General features: G+C 48.4%; 6 protein-coding genes across 6 annotated transcripts; 3 read left to right on the plus strand and 3 right to left on the minus strand.

Annotated features, from left to right (window-relative positions):
* Positions 1 to 297: 297 nt before the first annotated feature.
* LHYA1_G003337 (NAD-dependent protein deacetylase) lies at positions 298 to 1,864 on the minus strand (the record flags this gene model as incomplete). The annotated part of the gene is made up of 2 exons (XM_031148309.1): positions 298 to 1,526; positions 1,588 to 1,864. 2 exons carry the CDS (start codon positions 1,862 to 1,864, stop codon positions 298 to 300), a joined length of 1,506 nt encoding a protein of 501 aa, XP_031007006.1.
* Positions 1,865 to 2,251: 387 nt separating this feature from the next.
* Positions 2,252 to 6,018, plus strand: BRE4 (the record flags this gene model as incomplete). The annotated part of the gene is made up of 6 exons (XM_031148310.1): positions 2,252 to 4,524; positions 4,576 to 5,045; positions 5,133 to 5,185; positions 5,244 to 5,498; positions 5,607 to 5,842; positions 5,946 to 6,018. 6 exons carry the CDS (start codon positions 2,252 to 2,254, stop codon positions 6,016 to 6,018), a joined length of 3,360 nt encoding a protein of 1,119 aa, XP_031007015.1.
* Positions 6,019 to 6,181: 163 nt separating this feature from the next.
* Positions 6,182 to 11,446, minus strand: DNA2 (DNA replication ATP-dependent helicase/nuclease; the record flags this gene model as incomplete). Its single annotated transcript, XM_031148311.1, has 5 exons — positions 6,182 to 8,998; positions 9,047 to 9,538; positions 9,587 to 9,679; positions 9,736 to 11,334; positions 11,396 to 11,446. 5 exons carry the CDS (start codon positions 11,444 to 11,446, stop codon positions 6,182 to 6,184), a joined length of 5,052 nt encoding a protein of 1,683 aa, XP_031007014.1.
* Positions 11,447 to 11,847: 401 nt separating this feature from the next.
* On the plus strand, positions 11,848 to 13,032 carry ODC2 (Mitochondrial 2-oxodicarboxylate carrier; the record flags this gene model as incomplete). The annotated part of the gene is made up of 5 exons (XM_031148312.1): positions 11,848 to 11,893; positions 11,950 to 11,972; positions 12,029 to 12,039; positions 12,094 to 12,123; positions 12,324 to 13,032. 5 exons carry the CDS (start codon positions 11,848 to 11,850, stop codon positions 13,030 to 13,032), a joined length of 819 nt encoding a protein of 272 aa, XP_031006981.1.
* A 1,369-nt stretch (positions 13,033 to 14,401) lies between these two features.
* On the plus strand, positions 14,402 to 15,154 carry LHYA1_G003341 (uncharacterized protein; the record flags this gene model as incomplete). The annotated part of the gene is made up of 4 exons (XM_031148313.1): positions 14,402 to 14,489; positions 14,526 to 14,710; positions 14,762 to 14,818; positions 15,080 to 15,154. The coding sequence occupies 4 exons, from the start codon at positions 14,402 to 14,404 to the stop codon at positions 15,152 to 15,154; spliced, it is 405 nt and encodes a 134-aa protein (XP_031006982.1).
* A 756-nt stretch (positions 15,155 to 15,910) lies between these two features.
* PBY1 (putative tubulin--tyrosine ligase) lies at positions 15,911 to 18,428 on the minus strand (the record flags this gene model as incomplete). Its single annotated transcript, XM_031148314.1, has 4 exons — positions 15,911 to 17,243; positions 17,346 to 17,408; positions 17,459 to 18,348; positions 18,417 to 18,428. The coding sequence occupies 4 exons, from the start codon at positions 18,426 to 18,428 to the stop codon at positions 15,911 to 15,913; spliced, it is 2,298 nt and encodes a 765-aa protein (XP_031006961.1).
* Between the last annotated feature and the right edge of the window lie 1,134 nt (positions 18,429 to 19,562).

Here is a 19,562-nt window from a genome sequence, read left to right on the forward strand (position 1 = left end):
AACTAACCAACCACTCCCAAGAATACATGTTTGGAATCGCAGGTAGCGTAGTGAAAGAAATATTGTATGTTGTAATCCGAAAACCAAAGAAACACCCCTAGCTTTTACATGCGACATAGTAAAGTCGCGATCCATATTGAAATGCCCTGATCGTTGTACTCGGTCTAGTCATGTATAAATAAAATCCCGCTCACTCCATTCTTTCGCCACAAACGCCAATTAACAAGAACGACAAAAACACATTAGGTATCCAGACTTCTCAAGAAAACCCCTTCCAGCATGCTTCTCGGACACAATTCAATTTTCAACAGAGAAGCGGTATCGAGACGTAAAGCCATCCTGTAGCTTGATATCCGCCTTCTGATCCTTGGGCACCATCTCGTGATTAAGCTCCCAGCCTGCGCGTCGACACAGTTCTGCTACCACGATATCGCAATCGCCCAGTAGATCGATGTCGAAATTGACGTGCGAGACTGGGTCGCGGGAGATGTAGATCTGTGGGATATTAGAAGGGAGATACGGCACGACGTCCGAGACAGGCGCAACTTTCAACGACGTGCCCATGACAATGACGAGGTCAACGAGGTCCTTATCGTGGGTTGTAAGGCGCTCGGAGAAGCGGGTTGGGAGCGGCTCGCCGAAAAAAGTAATGTCGGGCTTCATTACACCCGCTTCGGGGATGTCATAATCTTCCTCTTCTTCCGAATCACTGTTGCTGTCGAATCGACGGCGCTTCTTGTCTTGGCCATTAGCAGAGCGCTTGCGCTTCATGCCATTGGCGCCCTTTTGAGCGCGTAAGAGTGCGATGCATTTATCGCAGCGCGGGATACGGTTGGCTCTGATGTCGGGGAAAATTACGGTGCCGTCGACTTGGTATTTGCATTGAATGCATGAAGCGGTGGCGAAAGATCCATGGCATTGGATCAGCTTTTCGGGTAAGATGCCGGCAATATTCTCGAGATTGTCGATATTTTGAGTGTAATTTGTAAGAAGCTTTCCCTTTTGCTGGAGCATGTGGATGAATTTGTGAGTCGGGGTGAATCGGTCGCCTTCGGGGATAATATCCTTCGCGACAGAGTAAAAATAGGTAGGATCCTCTCTGAACAGGCTTATATCAAAGACTTCCTGAGGATCGCTAAGACCAAGATGCTGTAGCTTTGAGTAAAGACCAATATCTTTAGATCGGAAGTCAGGGATGCCAAGGGAAGTGGAGATACCAGCACCGGTGAGGACGATGATATTGCGCGACTGCTTTAGGAGATCAACCGCGTCGTCGATGGTATTGTACTGAGGAAGCTTGATTCTTTTAGATAGCTCCCGGCTTATACCAACGCTCAGGAGTTGATAATAGGCGTCGTCAGGTGATCCCTCCATGTCCGGAGGAGGCCGAAGATTAAATGCGGTCAATAACTTCTTTGCGGTGATAGTTCCTGCTTCAATAGTCCTTGAGCAAAACTCCTCGGGACCAAAAGTGCGGAGGTCATTTCGATATTGAATAGCCTCATCGTAGGTGCATGCATTTGGGTCTATATGTGGACTACTTTTAGCGCGAACATATAATGTTGAGTTTCAGGTGTATTCACTCACCACCCTGGAAGAGATATTGGTCGTCTATCTCGCCGAGAGTCTCTTCGAAAACAGATTCGATATCCCATTCCTCGTCGTCTTCACTGCCGTCAAGTGAGCCATCATCAGAGGCCTCAAGGATTTTGACTTGAACACTTCCGCTGAGCCCATTCACACCAGAAACACGTGGAGCGTCAGCCAGCGCGTCCGGGGTTGTCTCGGACTCGTCGTCGCTCGTGTCGACAATATCGTAGGGGCCGGTGACAAGGCAAGTTTGACTTACGGCCGCCGTGTCCATGTCGATGGATGGACTCAGAGCACCGCAATGTGGATTGTCTGAATTGTGGATGTTGAATTGAGGTTGTCAAGAGTGTCTTGAAGCGCAGAAGTGAATTCACACCAATTGCCACAAGCTTTAAGCGAGGCGAGGCAGGCGTTGTCGGCGAAAACGAGACGAAAAGAAAAGAAAAGAGGCTAATCCCGAATGCGGTAAGTACCTCTAAGTACTACTGTACTGTACGTAGCGTACAGTAGCTCCCGACGAAAAGATATGATAGATAACCTTTAGATATGGATCGAATCCTGGAAAGCGTGATCCAACCACCAAAAACTTAACATCGACCCATTACAGACTTTAATCGCTTACAAAGCAGCCTTACAGATACTTTCAATATGAAAAGGGGCAATGGCTTCTGCCAAAGAAAGCAGCGAGGCGCCTCAGCTTCTCTTCTCACCTCCCTCCGCCGGGCCAGGACGGGACACTGCAGAAGCACCACACGGCGCTGACAATGCACCTCGAATGCACCGTCGGCGCTTTCCACGGACTGGTTCTACACGACATGTTCAATTACCGGCTCCCACCGATGGGCCAAGGTCCGCTGCATCCAGTATTTATATGGGCTCTTACAGCCGAAGTGCTCGCCGATCAAGATCATCCCTCAAAAGCCCTGGAAATTCGACTCCTGGCTCTCCTCGTCCCAGCATGAGCCATAGCCATCTAGAAAGTCTACTTCAAGATCTCAACTTAGATCTCGAAACCTACGGAGTCGAAGAACTTCGAGATGGCTTCTTCGATGCTTCCTTCTTCAAACCTCCCAAGGTGAATTATGAAACCCTCATGAAGGATGCAGAATATACATTGCCGGCTGCTTTCAAGACACGAAATCCTCTTTCCCCCAAAGCTTTTTTGCCAGGCCAATGGCAATCAATTAAGAACGTTGCGACAGCTGTCGTAACTACCCGAGCCGGGATCAAGTTGACCAAATCATTTCTGGCTTTCTTCATTGCCTACATTCTATGTCTCGTTCCTTCAATCCGGATATGGTTGGGACGATATTCGTATATTATGGTCCTGTCTGCCTTAATCAACCACCCTGGACGGACAATCGGAGCTCAGATCGATGGAACTCTGCTCACAATCCTTGGGACTGCTATTGGTCTTGGATGGGGAGCTTTCGCACTGTGGCTGTCTGATTCCACGGCCGTGGCAAGGAGAGGATATGGGGGTATTCTAGCAGCATTTCTCGTTATTTTTATGGGTATAATTGCGGCCCTTAGAAGCTACTATATTAGAGTGTACCAAATGGTACTTTGTGCTGGTATCGCTGTCATTTATACCTGTCTAGCAGACACCTCAAAAGCCATTGCTTGGAGGAAATTGTTTGATTATGCTATTCCTTGGCTGTTTGGACAAGCTCTATCACTCTTGATATGCTGCACTTTATATCCAGATGCTGGAGCGAGGCCTCTCGCGGTAGCTCTCCATGATGCCTTTAGGGTCATGCAAGAAGGGCTAGTGCTCCCTCAACCAGACAACATTACCCAGCATCGGCAGATGGCTTGGACCTTTGTGAACCTCTCACAAGCATACAGAGATTTGGTCTTGGATATCTCTTTAACTCGCTTCCGCCCGACAGATGTTATGGAATTGCGAAACCTGATGCAGGCCGTCATCAGATCACTGCTATCTTTGAGTACTGAAACCCATCTGTTTGATGAGATGGAGACAAAAAGGCAAAACGAGCAGGCGCCAATAGAGAGATCCCCAAAATCGCACGGCGAAATTGTCATCAACGTCGATGATTCCCCTCGGCGCCCATCATTATCAAGATCAAATACAGAGGAGCGGGCAGTGAAGTTGGTGGCAAGTAAACTAGCTGATCCCACCTCGGATCTTCTCTCGTGGATGAGAAAGTCACTGGCGAGATGCGATGCTGTGTTAATGAGCATGTCCGGATACCGACAGTATTTAGGGCCGCCTGAATCGATCAAATCCGATATACTCGGAGCATTAACCAAAATTCGGAAAGTCATGATCAAATATGACGAAGCGGAAGACTCTTTAATGCATAATCCGGCACTTCCACCAACTTACTCAAACCATCCACAAGTTGTGGAACTTTTCCTTTTCATACACCCAATCAGACTAGCAGCGAATAGCGTAGAAGCACTGCTCGTCAAGGTTATGCAAATGCAACAACGACACGGAGGATGGCGGATATATCTTCCTTCGTATCCATTCGGGAAAGCGCTACAACGAACTAACGCTCAGGTGAGGCACGATCGAGGTGGTGTCACAGCAGGTCATTATTTTCGAAGCCAGTCACAATTAGCAAGGACCATGAAGGGTATGGCCAATGTCTACAAACCTCTACCACGCCATCACGAGAAAGAAAAAGACCCGGACCCAGGAATTACGCGCGCTGAGACATTGGGAAAGTATGTGGAAGAGGAGGATGTTGCTATGGACCGAAGCTCGCCGAAGAAACAGCGATTTCGATACAAGCTCTGGTCCGTCTTACATCGTCTCCAAGGGTTTGAGACTAGACACGCCCTTAAGATTATAATAGTTACGTCTTTGCTATCAGTACCAGCGTGGCTGGACCAAAGTAGAGGCTGGTGGAATCAAAACGAGAGCTGGTGGGGAGTTATTCTAGTTTGGGTGATGGCTCATCCAAGGTGAGTAATTCTATCCTAAAAAGATATCCTCGTAGGCTAAGAAACTCCCAGAATCGGTGGGAACTTCCAGGACCTAGTCACTCGTGCTTTATGTGGGGTTCTTGGGGCTGTATGGGGAGGCCTAGCATATGGAGCTCGCGATGGCAACCCCTATGTGATGGCAGCATTTGCAGCTATCTACATGATACCCATGATATATAGATTCACACAAAGCCAACATCCTCGTTCCGGCATTGTGGGCTGCATATCATTTATAGTCGTTTCTCTAGGAGCGAAGGCTGTAGATGGGCTTCCTTCCGTGGCACACATTGCTTGGACCCGAGGAGCTGCATTCGTTGTCGGTGTCGTAGCAGCTGTTATCGTCAATTGGATTTTATGGCCTTTCGTTGCAAGACATGAGCTCCGAAAAGCTCTCTCGGGCATGATGATTTACTCGAGTATAATATACCGAGGTGTCGTTGCGAAATACGTTTACTATGAGCAAGGAGATGAACCGGGGAAAGAGGATATCGAGAGATCAGGTACGCTGCATTTTCTCCCATCTCCAGCTCCTATGTTGTTCCATCTTTCATTGGCTATCTTAAATTGTCTGACTTGTTCTCTTGTAGAAATGCTAGAAGGACGCCTCCGCGAAGGCTTCGTCCGAATCCGCCAACTAATGGTACACCTCCTTTGTTTTCCCCTCCCCTCTTCTACCCTTCCTCAACTAACTCACCTAGGCCCTAACACGTCACGAAATCCGTCTCCGCGCACCCTTCAACCCGCTCCCCTACTCCGCGCTCATCGACTCCACCGAGCGCTTCTTCGAATACCTCGTCTCCGTCCGCCAATCATCCCTCTTCTTCCACCCTCACTACATATCCGACAACAACGAGCAAGCGGCCGAGAGTCTACTCGCGTATAGACGGGATGCCGTAGCTGCTATACTAATGAATCTATATGTGCTCGCTGGGGCATTGAGGGGTGATAGAAAAGTACCCGTATCGTGACAATCACCCCTTCCCTCCCCCCCCTCCCGTTTCCCACTTCTAGCATATCCTAGTATCTCCTTGTCGTTCAGTGCTAATCAATTTGAAACACAGCGATACCTGCCCTCCGCAGCCCTAGCACGCAAACGCCTACTCGATAAAATGGCCGAGATCGAAGCCGAGCAAGCACAGACCCGCGAGATCGAGCGTGTTCAGAGCGGGGGAAGTGAGGGTGAGGGACGCAAATGGAGTCAGATTTATAGTTATAGCTATAGTCAGAGTTTGACAGGGTGTGTGAGGCAGCTGGAGGCGCTGATTCGGTATACGAAGGAGATTGTTGGAGAGCAGGGGTGAGTTTTGCTTGATTTCTTGTGTTGAGTGATGAAAGAGGGTGAAAGAAAGGAGAGAACGAGCGAGAGGTGGTAGTGGGATATTTGCTAATTTGTGAGACAGGTTTGATATTGGTGGGATGGATGGGATGGATGAGATAGAGTATGAAGATATCACTAGCGAACGGCGGAGATGAGGAAGGAGTAGCCTGTACTTGCGAGTAGACAGGAAAAAGGCGTTGATAATAATTTGTTCATTCGCTACGTTGATATCCCAATGATTGTACTACCCTACTGTAGCAATATTCAAAATTCTATGCTAATCCTGAATGCCTCGCTTTTAAATATCCTATGCATAACCTAACCCAACTCCTCATTAAGGATATTCCCCATCACCGACATTGCCGGTGGTTTGAATGGCTTTTGCCCCACGACTCTCTTGTTGGGCTGTCTCGTACCTCCGGCATTCTCTTTGCCATGGGCCTCACTGCCGAACTTCCTCTTGCCAGTAATCGTTTTCTCTTTCCGCATACCGGTATCTCCATGCTCAAAACCCTTGAGCTGCGTACCACCATGATTGCTAACAGCACTAGCAGTAGCCTGTGTAGCTTGCGTGCCAACCTCTTCAAAATAATGATTATCCATCGCATCATTAGGCAAGTTATAGATCCAATCCTTCTCCTCCATCAACCCCACGAACTTTGACACCATCTCATCATCACCATTCCCCTTCAGCGTCTCCCTTGAGCCAACAACAAGCAACTTACTCTTAGCACGCGTAAACGCTACATTGATTCTCCTCCAATCCTTCAGCAAGTCACCAATACTTTTCGCCTCATTCGAGCGTACAAGTGACAAGATGATGACTTCTTTGTCCCTGCCTTGGAACCGATCTGCGGTGTGCATTTCCACATCAGTGTGTGAGCGGAGTCCGTGTTGCAGGAGCGCAAGTTGTGAGCGGTAGTGCGTCATGACGCCTATGCTTGAAGCTGGGACGCCGACACTGAGGAGGGACTCTACGAGCTGGACGCAAAGCTTGACTTCTGTGGGATTGACGGTTCCGTTACCCCTCGATTCTTCTCTTGAAAGAGGGACTAAGGGGTCGGTATTTATGAAGGCTACTTTGATTTCTGGGGAGATAAGGTCGCGGATCCAGCATCTGCCTTTCATGAAGCCGCCAAGACAGATGGATTTCTGGCTGCGGGAGATGGTAGAGGGGCTGAAGTGACGGTTTCTTAGGCCGTCGAAGTTAGGAACTTCGAGACTGCGGGCTGCAACTTCTGCATTTCCACATTTAAGTCGCCCGCCGTAGATGAGGGCGTTGCTTAAAGCCTGTACGTCTTCGCACATTCGGTATTGGTGCTCGAGGTAGACGACTGAACTCGGATGCATGTCTGATAGATGCTTGAAGAGACTAATATCCAGACCCCCTATGCGAGCTTCTTCGTTTTGGACAAGTGGTGGGAGCTGGTTGTGGTCGCCGACCAGGATGAATGTTCGAGCGAGGCGGATGGGTCCGAGGCAGACAGGAAGGGTGATCTGAGAGGCTTCATCGACGATACAGTAGTCGAATGTGCGTTCATTGAAGATGGCGTGATTGATGCCGAGACAGGTAGTGGCTACTATTGGAGTGTCGTGCCAGGCACTTCTGATCTCGTCGAATGAAGTTTTGTTTTCTACCGCAAGCGTTGTGAATTCCCGTACTTCCGGATGAATCTTCGCAAAGGTGCCTAGTCGCAGGATAGGAATTTGATCATCCTTCAGTTTTAGGAGAATGTTGTCAACAGCCGAATGTGTGTAAGACGCGAGCAGAACGCTCTTTCCCTGAGAAACAAGCGCTCGGATGATATGGGCGATGGTAGTGGTCTTGCCTGTCCCGGGCATTCCGAGGACGAGGGCATAGTCCTCAGCGCTCATCACCTTTTGAATGGCTCTCCTCTGGTCAATATTGATGTTCTCTCGATCTTTCAAGACGTATGCGGTGGAATTCGTCTTGAAGCTTGGCGCATTGAGATCTACCACCAGACCACGGATTTGGCGAGAACCAAAGGGCCCGTCTGCCATTGTCTGAACTATGTTGTTCCTGGCGAGAGCCATACCATTGCTAAATTCGTCCTTGTCAAGTCTGTACTTGACTGGCTCTTCGGGGTTCTTTCTTGCGGACCCGACAATTCTTGATCCGTCTGCTCCTACTTCCATGATGCTTGCGAATACTTGGTTATCGTGTTCGTCGAATCCAGGCTGGCGGATGCGGGAATTGTGCAGACGACGATCCACAGCAACGGTAATTCGATGCTTTCGTACCTTCGTTACATAACCATTTGCAAGAGCAAAGTGTCCCTTCTCGTCCGATATTACTATCGGTTCTCCAACCCCAATCTGAGAATCGATAAATGATACTTCTGCAGCATCTGCTCCTTTGATGAGGACATATTGGAATCGGTTGATCTTGGGATTGTTCTGATCTTCATAGGCAGAGCCAGGCTCGATGATCACGCTGGAGAAGCATCTTCCCAGTTTTTCTCGTTCGGAGCTTAGCATTGTCCACAGCTCCCTTCGATGCTTGAGACATTCCTTCTCTTCCTTCGTGAGCAAGTCATCCCATTTCAGGAAGAACTCCTTATGTTTTGGAGTCAGATGCTTCACGACATCATCGAATTTCGCTTTTAATCCACTCGTCTCGCCATTCCCATCATCAGCAAGTCTGTGATATATAAAACAAGTCGTCTTCGCATAACATCGGTTACACATGTGTTCCTTTTTTAACATAGGAGGTAGATGTGAATGCCGTTCCCGTACAAAGCAAGCGAGATCATTACGCTGCATGATCATATGGCGAAGTTCGTGCCGAATTGCCGGTATTCTGATTGTTTCCGATGTTTCCATGTAATAAAGGATACCGTACGCGATCTCAACATCATACCGGTCAGACAAAAGAAGATTATAAAGAGTGGTTTGTGCTCTGTGTGAAGCACTCGGATTTTTGCCGGTCTTGACCTCAAATGGGGCAGTCAGTGTTCTGCTCTTGCTGCCTTCTTTCATTGTGACTTGAACAGTAGCATCAATGTTGCCCTTGAGACCGTACATTGGCGACCAGACATGTTCCTCGACATCAAGCAATTTGCTGACGCACATGGTGGCCTTCTCGCCATGTCTGGCTTTGATTATGGCTTCGGGCTATATAAGAGTTAGTCTATATCTTCTAGTAACAAGTAGTTGACATACCTTTGGTTTAGAGGAAATGAACAGTTCTGCCCAGGACTGAAGCTCGGCCATCTTACTCTGTAGATGTTCTATGGCCGCAGGAATCTGAATCTGAATGGTATAAAGATCCTCGACATGCCTCGTGGCTACGTCTTCAATGAGCTCGCTCAACCACTCGGAATCCCATCTGTTGGCAGTCATCGCAGCTTGGAATATTTCATGCAAGAGCGTACCATACACTAGGGGAGGGGAAGAATCGCTCGTCGCCTTAACCCTATCTTGGAGCACAGCCCTGCGAGAGCAGCCAAAGGAGTCCGCAACCGTTGTGGAGGAAATCAGATGATCAGGATGTAGGATCAGCATGTTGTTCTCGTCGTCGATTATGCAACGTCCATTCTTGAAAAGCCCAATAATGTGAACATAAGCTTCTTCCGTGACTGGGCTATCCCACCAGCAGCCGCGGAGGTTAACAAAGACGGTTGTATTTTGTTTCTCGGCCTGGAGGAAGAGGATCTAGAGCCCAGGGTCAGTCACAGCAATGATCTTCGAATGGAGACCTACTTTTTCTTTCTGTTTGCTTCCATAGGCATTTTCAAATTCGGATTCTATGATGCTTGTGACTAGGTATCGCTGGATGGCTTGTTTTTGTGTGGACTAACATATTCTTAGCAAACGGGTGTTGTATATTGCTATGGATATCTCGTACGTACAGGTAATAGACCATTGGCTGTTTGCTGCATAGACTGAGTAGCCGCAACTTCTGCTGCCTCAAGATCAAATTCATCTAGGCCATCATCTCCAAATTCGTCATCAGAATCTGCTACTGACGCCACCCTTCTTGACGCCCCGAGACTGTTGACCAGTCCCGATGGTTTAGCTGCACCTTTCCTCACGTTCGGACTGGGAGCTTTTCTGTCGAATTGCGAGAGAACCTGCTCAAGATCGTCTCCCAACACATCCTCATCAAAACCACCAAATTCGTCTGTAGATTTCAGAGTGCTCGAATCTTTCGACGCCTTGACTGATGGAGGCTGTAGGTTTATATTACGGTGTCTTTGCGGTGATTTTGAAAAGGGGTTAATCCGTGTAATGGAGTTTGATGTTATCGTGTTCTCCAATATGGGCTGCGTTGGGTTTGATTCCAGTACTTCGAGAAAGGTTGCGTCAAGCTCGTCATCATCAAAGTCTCCGTAGTCTGAAGAGTCCGACTTCGCCGGAGCTCCCTTGGGCTGAGAAGTTCTATCGAAATCGTAGCTTGTCACCTGTGAATTTTGGGGTACGGAATTCGCTGCCATAGCCTTCATAGCCTTCGCCCCACGGCGTTCTTTGTGATGCATTGGCGAGTTATTTTCATCGGTAGGGGATGATCTCTCTGCCGATAATACATTTGGCGATCTGGAGCTCTCAGTTGAAGACCGTTTGGGTTGAGTCATGCCTTCTTGGACTCTCTCAATCAGGACTGAAAGCTTCGACGGCCCAATACTTGCTGACTCTGTGAATACATCACCATCCTCAGGGCCACAGAGTCTTCGGCGCTTGGGAAATTGGTTGCCGCAGCTGTTGGCTCTTCTAAACCCATTTGTTGATCTTGGGGTCGTTCCTTCCTTCGAGGGCTGGGGCGAAGACGTCTGCATCAAATGTGCCAATGCAGGGACCGATGGGCCCTGAGGGGTAAGAGCATTAGATCCGTTGAGGGAATAGCGGCCCCAGAGTTCTGATCCCGGGTCGACTTGTGGATTTGCAGTTCCACTCTTAGCAGAGAAGTGATTTGAGGCGAGGGCTGGTGAAGAGTTCACTGGTGAGGAACTTCTCGCTCGTTTCTTTGCTCTCCTGATGCCCCGGAAAGATGACGAAGAGGTTGGTTCGTTGTCCTTGTCGTAATCCCATTCTATACGCTCGTCCGGAGATACGTTTTGAACTGCTCGTATAATATCCCCCATTCCAATCAGGTCCGGAAGTGCCAGTCTGCTTCCAGGGGTCGAGGGTAAATTCGCCATTGGCAGATCTGCTAGAGCAGCCTGCTCTTCTGATATATTTTTCTTTCCCTCGGGGACAATTTGAGGGCCACCTCTACTGCCCGAATCCGCATTCTCCTTGTCATCATTGGATAGCAGGTTTATCACGACCTTCTCTGAGGACACCGCCTTCGAATCGCCGAATTGGAACACATTGAGCTTGTTCTTGGTAGCCGTTGAGACTGGAACATGTGGCTTCTCCTGCAGAGGTTTCGACGGGGGGTTTTGCTTTGGAGGCTGCTGTCCTGGGAAGCTCTTATTTCGGCTCCATTGTGGACGATTCTGCTGCTTTTGCTATATAGTATTAGCATAGAGTCTTGACTGAGTTTTGTGGATCTAGAGACGGAGAACTCACTCTTGCCTTAGCAGAATAATTCTGGTCTGAGAACGACTTCTGCAGAGGCATTGTTCTCTTTGCGACACATCGAATGTTGCAAGGACATCAAGATAGGATGGGACAGGACAGGTCCCAATGACGCAGAGATGTATGTTTTGTTTTGGGCTGTTCTCCAGGTCACGGCTCGCGCAGGCGCGCTTTCCTTTAGCAGACGCGACTTTACGTGTGAGTTTAGCGGTAAGCCCCATTTGATAAAGCTACAGCTAGGCTTTGATAGAGAGACGACCCTTATCGGACGGCCGGCACCAGCCAACTTGCTGATTCCTTCCCCGCTGCATATACTTACTTTCTCCAGCTCATTGAACTACCAGCTACGTCTGAACCGCCTCATATATAGCTTCATTTGAGGCTTTTGTCAACCTGCGAGGTTTGTAAACTAAAACTAAGAACACATCCCCCAGTCCGCAGCCATGTCTTCCGATAAGCCATTACCATTCATCTACCAGTTCGCCGCAGGTAATGAAGCTACCTACTCCCTCGCCCTTGCCCATTGAAGCTCACAATATGTCTAGGCGCGGTCGCTGGTGTCTCTGAGGTAAGTTTACACACATCGGCAGTAGGAAGAGCTTTGCTGAACCTTCCCGTCTCTAGATTTTAGTGATGTAAACCCCCACTTCTCCGAACAAAAAAACGCGTTGAAATACTGACTGGTACAGGTACCCACTCGATGTGGTCAAAACCAGAGTGTAAGGCCCACGGAAGCTCGGAGATCATTGCCAGGGACCAGGAACAGTATGTTGATGGGATTATAGGCAGCTACAAACCTCGGCGGCGGTTGGAGATGACGCATACAATGGCATGGTGGATTGCTTCCGAAAGATCATTAAGAATGAAGGGCACGTTCCCCCAACGTATGAAGGGTATTCAGGGGCTTATAGATGAATAGCTTTTCACGATTGTATCGTGGTATCTCGGCACCCATTCTGATGGAAGCACCAAAGCGAGCGACTAAATTTGCTGCCAACGATGCGTGGGGTAAATTCTACCGCGATCTCTTTGGCGTTCAGAAGATGAACCAATCCCTTTCGGTCCTCACAGGAGCAACTGCCGGTGCCACCGAATCCTTTGTCGTAGTTCCATTCGAACTGGTTAAGATTCGACTTCAAGACCGTACCTCTGCTGGTAGATACAGTGGGATGCTTGATTGTGTGGCCAAGATTGTCAAGCAAGAAGGGCCTCTAGCATTATACAATGGACTTGAGAGCACACTGTGGAGGCATATTCTCTGGAACGCTGGATACTTTGGATGTATCTTCCAAGTTCGAGCACTGCTTCCCAAGGCCGACAACAAGTCAACTCAGATGGGTTACGATTTATTGTCTGGTGCAACTGGAGGGACAGTCGGTACAATTCTTAACACCCCTATGGATGTTGTCAAGTCGCGTATTCAGAATAGCCCAAAAGTTGCCGGAACGATTCCCAAGTACAACTGGGCGTGGCCTGCGCTGGGTACTGTGATGAAGGAAGAAGGATTCGGAGCGCTCTATAAAGGGTTCATACCAAAGGTCCTAAGATTAGGTCCAGGTGGCGGTATCTTGCTCGTTGTGTTCACTGGAGTGATGGATTTCTTCCGAAAGATGAGAGCAGAGGCATAGACATGATTTCGCAGAAGGTCAAGAGCTCGAATGTTATTGTACTTACAGTTGAATACCTTTGCAAGAAGGTCCTTTGTACATACATTTTGCGTCGTTAGGTCTAGAAGACGTGGAATGGGAGAATATGTAGAAAGGTTACGAGAAATCAAGCGAGTGCCATTACGTCTACTTTTGCATGGAAGGTCTTGAAATACCTACAGTAGCCTCGAGTCGCGTTTTATACGTCTTTTCATCTTGCATTTCATGCCACTTTCTTGCGCGTCATTATCAATCAGTAATATTCTCAGCGACGAATCTCCCTAAATTGTCTAAATCTTTCCTCAATGTTCCAGGTATTTTTATTGCGTTCGATCTTGTCTTTTGAAAGACACATACAGTTCCAGAATTCCATCTTGTTCTCGAATCATACATGCCGCAGGCTATCCGAAAGGGAGAGCTCTCGAGATTGCTCTTTGACAGTCTATAGAGCAGGAGTCATGCGAGATCTACACACTTTGACGAGGGTGGCACTATAGCCTGATGATGTGTGGTGAAAATTGGGAAGGTGTATTTGCAAGAGTCGCCAGAGCATTCCTTAGCCACGTAAGAGATGTTTCAGGACGAATTGCTCATGACTAACTAGCATAGAGCTGAAATCATACAACATTGCTTAGCTGTGGTTCGTTGCCCTTGACAAGCAGGTTGCAACACATCGAGAGACCTGAGTCAACAAACCATAACCCTTCACTCCACTTCTAAAGCTGGTAATATTTGAACTTGTTCACCAATCCTATTATAAAGCCCTTCTGTGACTCACTCGGTTACTAGAATCGAAAAGGGGTATACTCATAACCTGCGGGGCATATTTATTACTCGATCACTTGCTAACAGGAGTCAGAGACGGGGTGAAGCACGTGGTGAAACATACCATATGAAGCACAATTTTTTTAACCAAACGAAATGGGTTAATTGATAAATAAATTATTAGACCGAGTCTCCAGCTATCTATTCAGCTTGAGTTTTATATATTTTCAAGAATATTTTGAAAACAAGGGCTTTTTACCCGTGCGGCTGTCCCGCCCATGTTTTTAGCGCTTCTCGAAGCAACTGCTGCATAACAACACTTGCGACCTTCTTTCCCTCCTTCCCCAACACAACTTGCCATCAACAACGCCCAAATCACCAATCCGACTCCATTTCCAGACTTCTACGACTTGCGCGACAATACTCTCACTAATTTCGACCCCTCCAAATTAACAGTCTCCAGACACCGTAAGTGTATTCCATGTTTCCCGTCGCATTCCGTTCTCTGAAGACGCGTCCTCGAAATGCGCCAAATCAGCGCAAACCTCCACAACATGCAAAATTACTAATTCCTTTGCAGGAAGCAATGGCTCGTGAAGGCACCCGCTCAGCCACTGGTTCGTTTTTACCATATCCCTATGTTGCCGCTGCCAGCTTGCGATATAGCTCAGCGCGTAACTTGCCCGAGCTCTGCTGAACCTCAGATATAGGAAACTCCCGACCGAGGGTCTTCCCCACCGTCCCTGAGACGACGACTACCACCACGAAGAAGCGTGCGACTGCAAACACTGGTGCTAAGAGAGGGCCAAAGGCGGCGACTACCACCAAGGCTGCCAAACCAACTGGCGTCACCAAGAAGAAGGCACCTGCAAAGAAGACATCTGTGGCTACGAAGGTAAGAAATATTGGATTCCTTCTACATGATCATCACTAACATTCTCGATAGGCAAAGGGTGTTGTGAAGAAGGCCGAGGGAGTTGTCACTGGCAACCCTGAGAAGAAGGTATGTTGCTGCGAATTCTTTGTTATGATGCGGGCTTCGACGCGTACACCACCCCTGTCCCCAAAAAAACTTGCCAAAACAGATCCTCAATGATTTGTGACTTCTCTCGAGTGCTAGACAGTACTTGATCATTATAGTTATGCCATTTTAGGACCTTCTAAGTTCTACGAAATGCAACCATCCCCCACATATTTTCATATCATTCACTTCCAATCCAAGTAAGCCCATCAGACACTTTGACTAACACAATACTTTTGATAGGCTGCTGGTACCAAGAAGATCAAGGGTACTGATGGCGCCGCAGCAAAGCCCAAGGCTAAGACCGTGAAGAAGTAGAGGTCCCGTCAGGGATGGATTCTCCAACGCATGCAACGACGGTTAAGAACAAAGAAGCCGGCCAGTCACTAAATGTACCTACTGGAATGACTTCACGTTCTGATACCCTTTGTCTTTGACTGCAACTTGGAGCAGAAATGGCGTTCGAGGAGTTAAGTTACGGAATGTGGGCTGGAGGATGTTCGGACCATATGGGGATTTAATGGTATGCACTATGGTACATGCTATGTGACGGACGGGCTTTCCTTGGTCTCTGTATTTGGTTGTTCTCACAATCCTGTTTCATGACGGTTTTATTAGGTCCAGGTACATTACATGCGAGATTTCGTTTCCCACCTAAACTTTTTAGACTGACATGAAGTGATTTCTACATCTCTATTTTACCCACAATCTTGAAACTACAACAAAATCTAAGGCCTTGGTTTATTACGCATTCAAGTGTATATTGTCATCTATACTTCTACTTCTATTCGCATACTTCTCACCTTTGCTTCTTCCCTGGTAGCCTCAGCGTTATGTGCCTGCTCGTCTTCCTACCACAAGTCTACACGTTGCTCTCCAGGTGCTCTCTTTTACAAGCCCTCTATTCGTTGAATGCCATTTCGATTGAAGTACAGTATCAACCTTACCATCAAATCCCAACACCACGAAGTCAAAGTACTTCGCACACTGATACTAATGAAGTAAGTACTACCGAATCTGCTTGAGCACCTCGTATTTTTATTCTACTATTGTTATAAACACAGCCATTCATTCCTACGACTTCCTCCCCAACTCCACCTTCCTAACACACACCAGATCCCCATCTCCATGTTCCCCCACCCCATTCTCCTCCCCAACCCCAAAGAACTCCCCCACAACCCTCCCCACAACACAATCCCAAAGCCCCGCCACAACGCCCCTGAGCTCATCCCCAGTCTGCCTAAAATCCGGAAACGCATTGATTTCCAACAACCACGCCGTGCCCCGCTCATCGACTAGGAAATCCACGCCAAAGACCTCAAACGCATTCGGCAGCGTCTGGAAATGCACCATCATGCCCTTAGCAGCCGCCTCGAACACCTCACCGGTAGTCTCACATATCTGACTCCACACATTGTCCTTGATCTCCTGTTGTAGATCGAGAGACCAGAAGGCTTTTACGGGAGGGTAGGCAGAGGGGGATTGCAGACATGTGTTTGTTAGGTGTGCGGAGAGGTCGGACGAGGTCCAGGGGGCTGTGTAGGGAGTGGAGGCGAAGAGCGCGAGCATGGGCTTGTAGACGTGGATGGAGAGGGAGCCGGAGGCGAGCACGTAGGTCCGGATGTGGAATTTCGCGGCCGAGGAAGCTGCGAGGAGCGGTGGGTGGATGTAGGGTTGTGCGATGAAGTGGCGGAGGTGGGATGTTACTATGTAATCCCCTCCTTTCCCCTTCCCTTCCCCATCTTCCCTTGTTTCCTCCTCTTCTTCTTCTTGCTCTTCATCGTCATCAGAATCAGGCCGTTCAGCTTCCCACTCTTCAAAGATGCCTTGGAGCTCGGCCTCGGTGCTGAAGAGTCGGATGCCTTGCCCGCGATCACTCATTCCTGGTTTCAAGATCCACCATTCTCTTTCCGCTGGCTCTTTGCCTTCGTTCTTCGTAAAGCTCTCTTGTAATTCCCATGCTTCTACCAGAGCCTCATCGAGGAACTCGGCGTAATCGAGCTCGAAATCGCAGGCTGGCTTGATGTTTGTCTTTAAGATGCTGCCGGGGTGTTTGGCGATCCAATTGTAAGCTGTGGTGCTTAGGTAGTGTTTGCGGATTAAGGCTTTGCGGATAACATAGGCGTTGATGAGAGTACTGGTTGGGTAGGACATGGCTTGTGTGAAGGGCAGGGTTTCGTAGGAACTGATTTGGAGAAATGGAGTTGTGGGGGATGGTAGGTCTTCGATATTCGATATCAGGGTATAGGAATCCTCTGGGAAGCGGGATTTGAGGGTTGAGAGAATCAAGGGTTGTACGTATTCATCTTCATAGTTGATGAGGGCGTAAAAGTGATTTGCTGGTCTGGTGGTCAAAGAGAGGTTCTCCATTCCTAGTGTGCTTGTGGATGTGGATTGAGATGATGGCCTGGAAATCACGAGTCAGAGTGTGTTCTGCTATTGTGGTAGAGATATTTGTATTGGTCTAACATGCTCGGTCTAATGCTCCCAATGCTATGCTAAAACTCACAGCTTCAGCTCTCCCTCTGTTTGCGCCGCTGCATGCATAAAATTCGCTTTTAATGGAGTAACACTGCATCTCGTTAGTAACTTGGACCGTTTATGTGTCTGGGACATTCTGACCTTGTGTAATGCTCTTTCACTGCCCAACCATCATTCCCAGGACCAGCTTGCTCAACCGACTTATACACATCCGTAAACCTTGGCGCCCATTTGAAGTGTTTGTGTGTATGCCGTGTAACATTTTCTTCAGGAGTCCCCGACCCTTCTTCTCTTTCCCTAATCATCTGCTCCTCCTCATCAGCCGTCCCCTCATCATCCTCAACCTCCTTGAAACAGCTCCCCTCCCCCCAATAATTCTGCAGCATATTCGTCCACATAACCTTCCTACTATCCACCCCTGCCACCAATGGCACATTAATCGAATATAGATCCACATCCTCTCCCCAACCTTTATACAGATGCTCAATCAACCGCACCGACAGCTTCGACGCTGCAGCAATAATCTCCGGATCCCTTGCTGAATCGGGGAGTCCTGGCCTTTCCTTACTGAAGAAGGCATAGCTGAGAGCAATAGCTCTCCTCTTACAAACAGCAGCCTCCAACGCACCTCCCAACGTCCCACTACTCAGACTAAACACCGCCGTAGAATTACGTCCATAATTCGGGCCACTGACAACCAGGTCGATTGGGCCGCGGTCATGGAAATAATGATATAGTCCTATCTGCACACAACTCGCGGGCGTACCATCCACCAGCACCCATTCCTCTTGTTCTTTCGAGCCAGCCGGTAGAGGGCGGGAGTGTGTGGTGCCGTCGTCTTGGTGAAGCGTGCCGGGGCGGAAGTAGGTTGGCTTGACGGTCTGGCCGATCATGTGGGCTTTGCCAATCCATGAGCGTTGGGTGTGGGGAAGGACGACGGACACGAGATGGCCTGATTCTTGGAGTGATTGGACGAGGGAGTGGACGTAGGGTGAGGATTGGGTTGAGGGGGGTCCGTCGTCATTTACTATCTGTGGAGGAGTAATTATTAGCCTTCTCCAGCGGAGGTTTTGAGCATCATTGACGGGTCGGGGCTTACGAGGATATGCATCGTGAGATATCTGGTCGCATTAAATTGAGAAAAGGGTTCTGGCGGGGAGTCCAAAATGTTGCAATCGTGAGGAAGAGCAGCATGCATTCATGCTCAGCGGTGGTGGCGCCGATGGCGGAATCCTGAGTTTTGGTGGGGCAGCGAGTGACCCCTCACCTTATACATCTCACAGATCCAATAATTGCAACAAAACAGTGGAATAGAATCAAATCCTTTAGTAGACTCTTCTTAAACCACGACGGATTATATTTTTGTCTCATCTAAGCACCTTATAAGCAAATAGACAGAAGTCTCCTAGCTCAAGATCTTTACCATAGTAGACTCTGCCTTACTTACTTTTTAACGTCTGTATTTGATCAATTCAGGGGCTTTCAAACCTTCAAAATTTCTCAACCTTAGGTATGCCTCGAATCTTCCAAACTCTAAAGATTGGGAATCCCCTCGACGATGTACACGTAACTAGAATGGATCACCTCCTGCATACTCCATACACTTCATGAAATGGGGCGATGAACGGTCCTACAGATATATACCTGTAAGCAGAAAGAGTTATCCAGGCTTGGTAGGCTCGAGCTCGAGGGAAAGTGATTTCCCCCCTCTCTCCGTAACCGAGACTAGCGTCCGTGGCCTTCAGTGATCCACAGAGTGGGCAATGTGTTGTACACTTGAGACTACTTGCTTTGTCTCTGAAATTGGAGCTCGACTTTTGCCCTTGGCAATGCCTCGCCTCTTATGTTGTGAGACATTAGGTAAGGAAGGCATCAATCACAATAGCGCAAACTTGGGCAAATCACATATTAGTCGATTATTTATTCAGACATTTTATTCTATAATCTTACGCTCGTATCCTGTAAGTAACGCCTCCCCAGATGCAACTCCCGTTTCCAATCCTCATGTAATGCGACCGCTGGCCCCACGACGCCATCCAGGTTATAATTGACTTGTACAATGTGGGAATTATTCATACAACCTCGGACATGCTTCTCGGGACATTCTCCTCGAGACTTGTTAAGGAGGATCCGCTGGGAATTCGTCCGCAGGAGAGACCGCACAGGGGGTTCACGAGGAGCCGCACCCTGCTAGTCTCATCTCCTGCGGGGAACTCACCAGTTAATACAACTCCAAAGCTCCTCC

This window comes from Lachnellula hyalina (genome assembly GCF_007821495.1).
Source record: "Lachnellula hyalina strain CBS 185.66 chromosome Unknown contig00035, whole genome shotgun sequence".
Classification (NCBI taxonomy): Eukaryota; Fungi; Ascomycota; class Leotiomycetes; order Helotiales; family Lachnaceae; genus Lachnellula; species Lachnellula hyalina.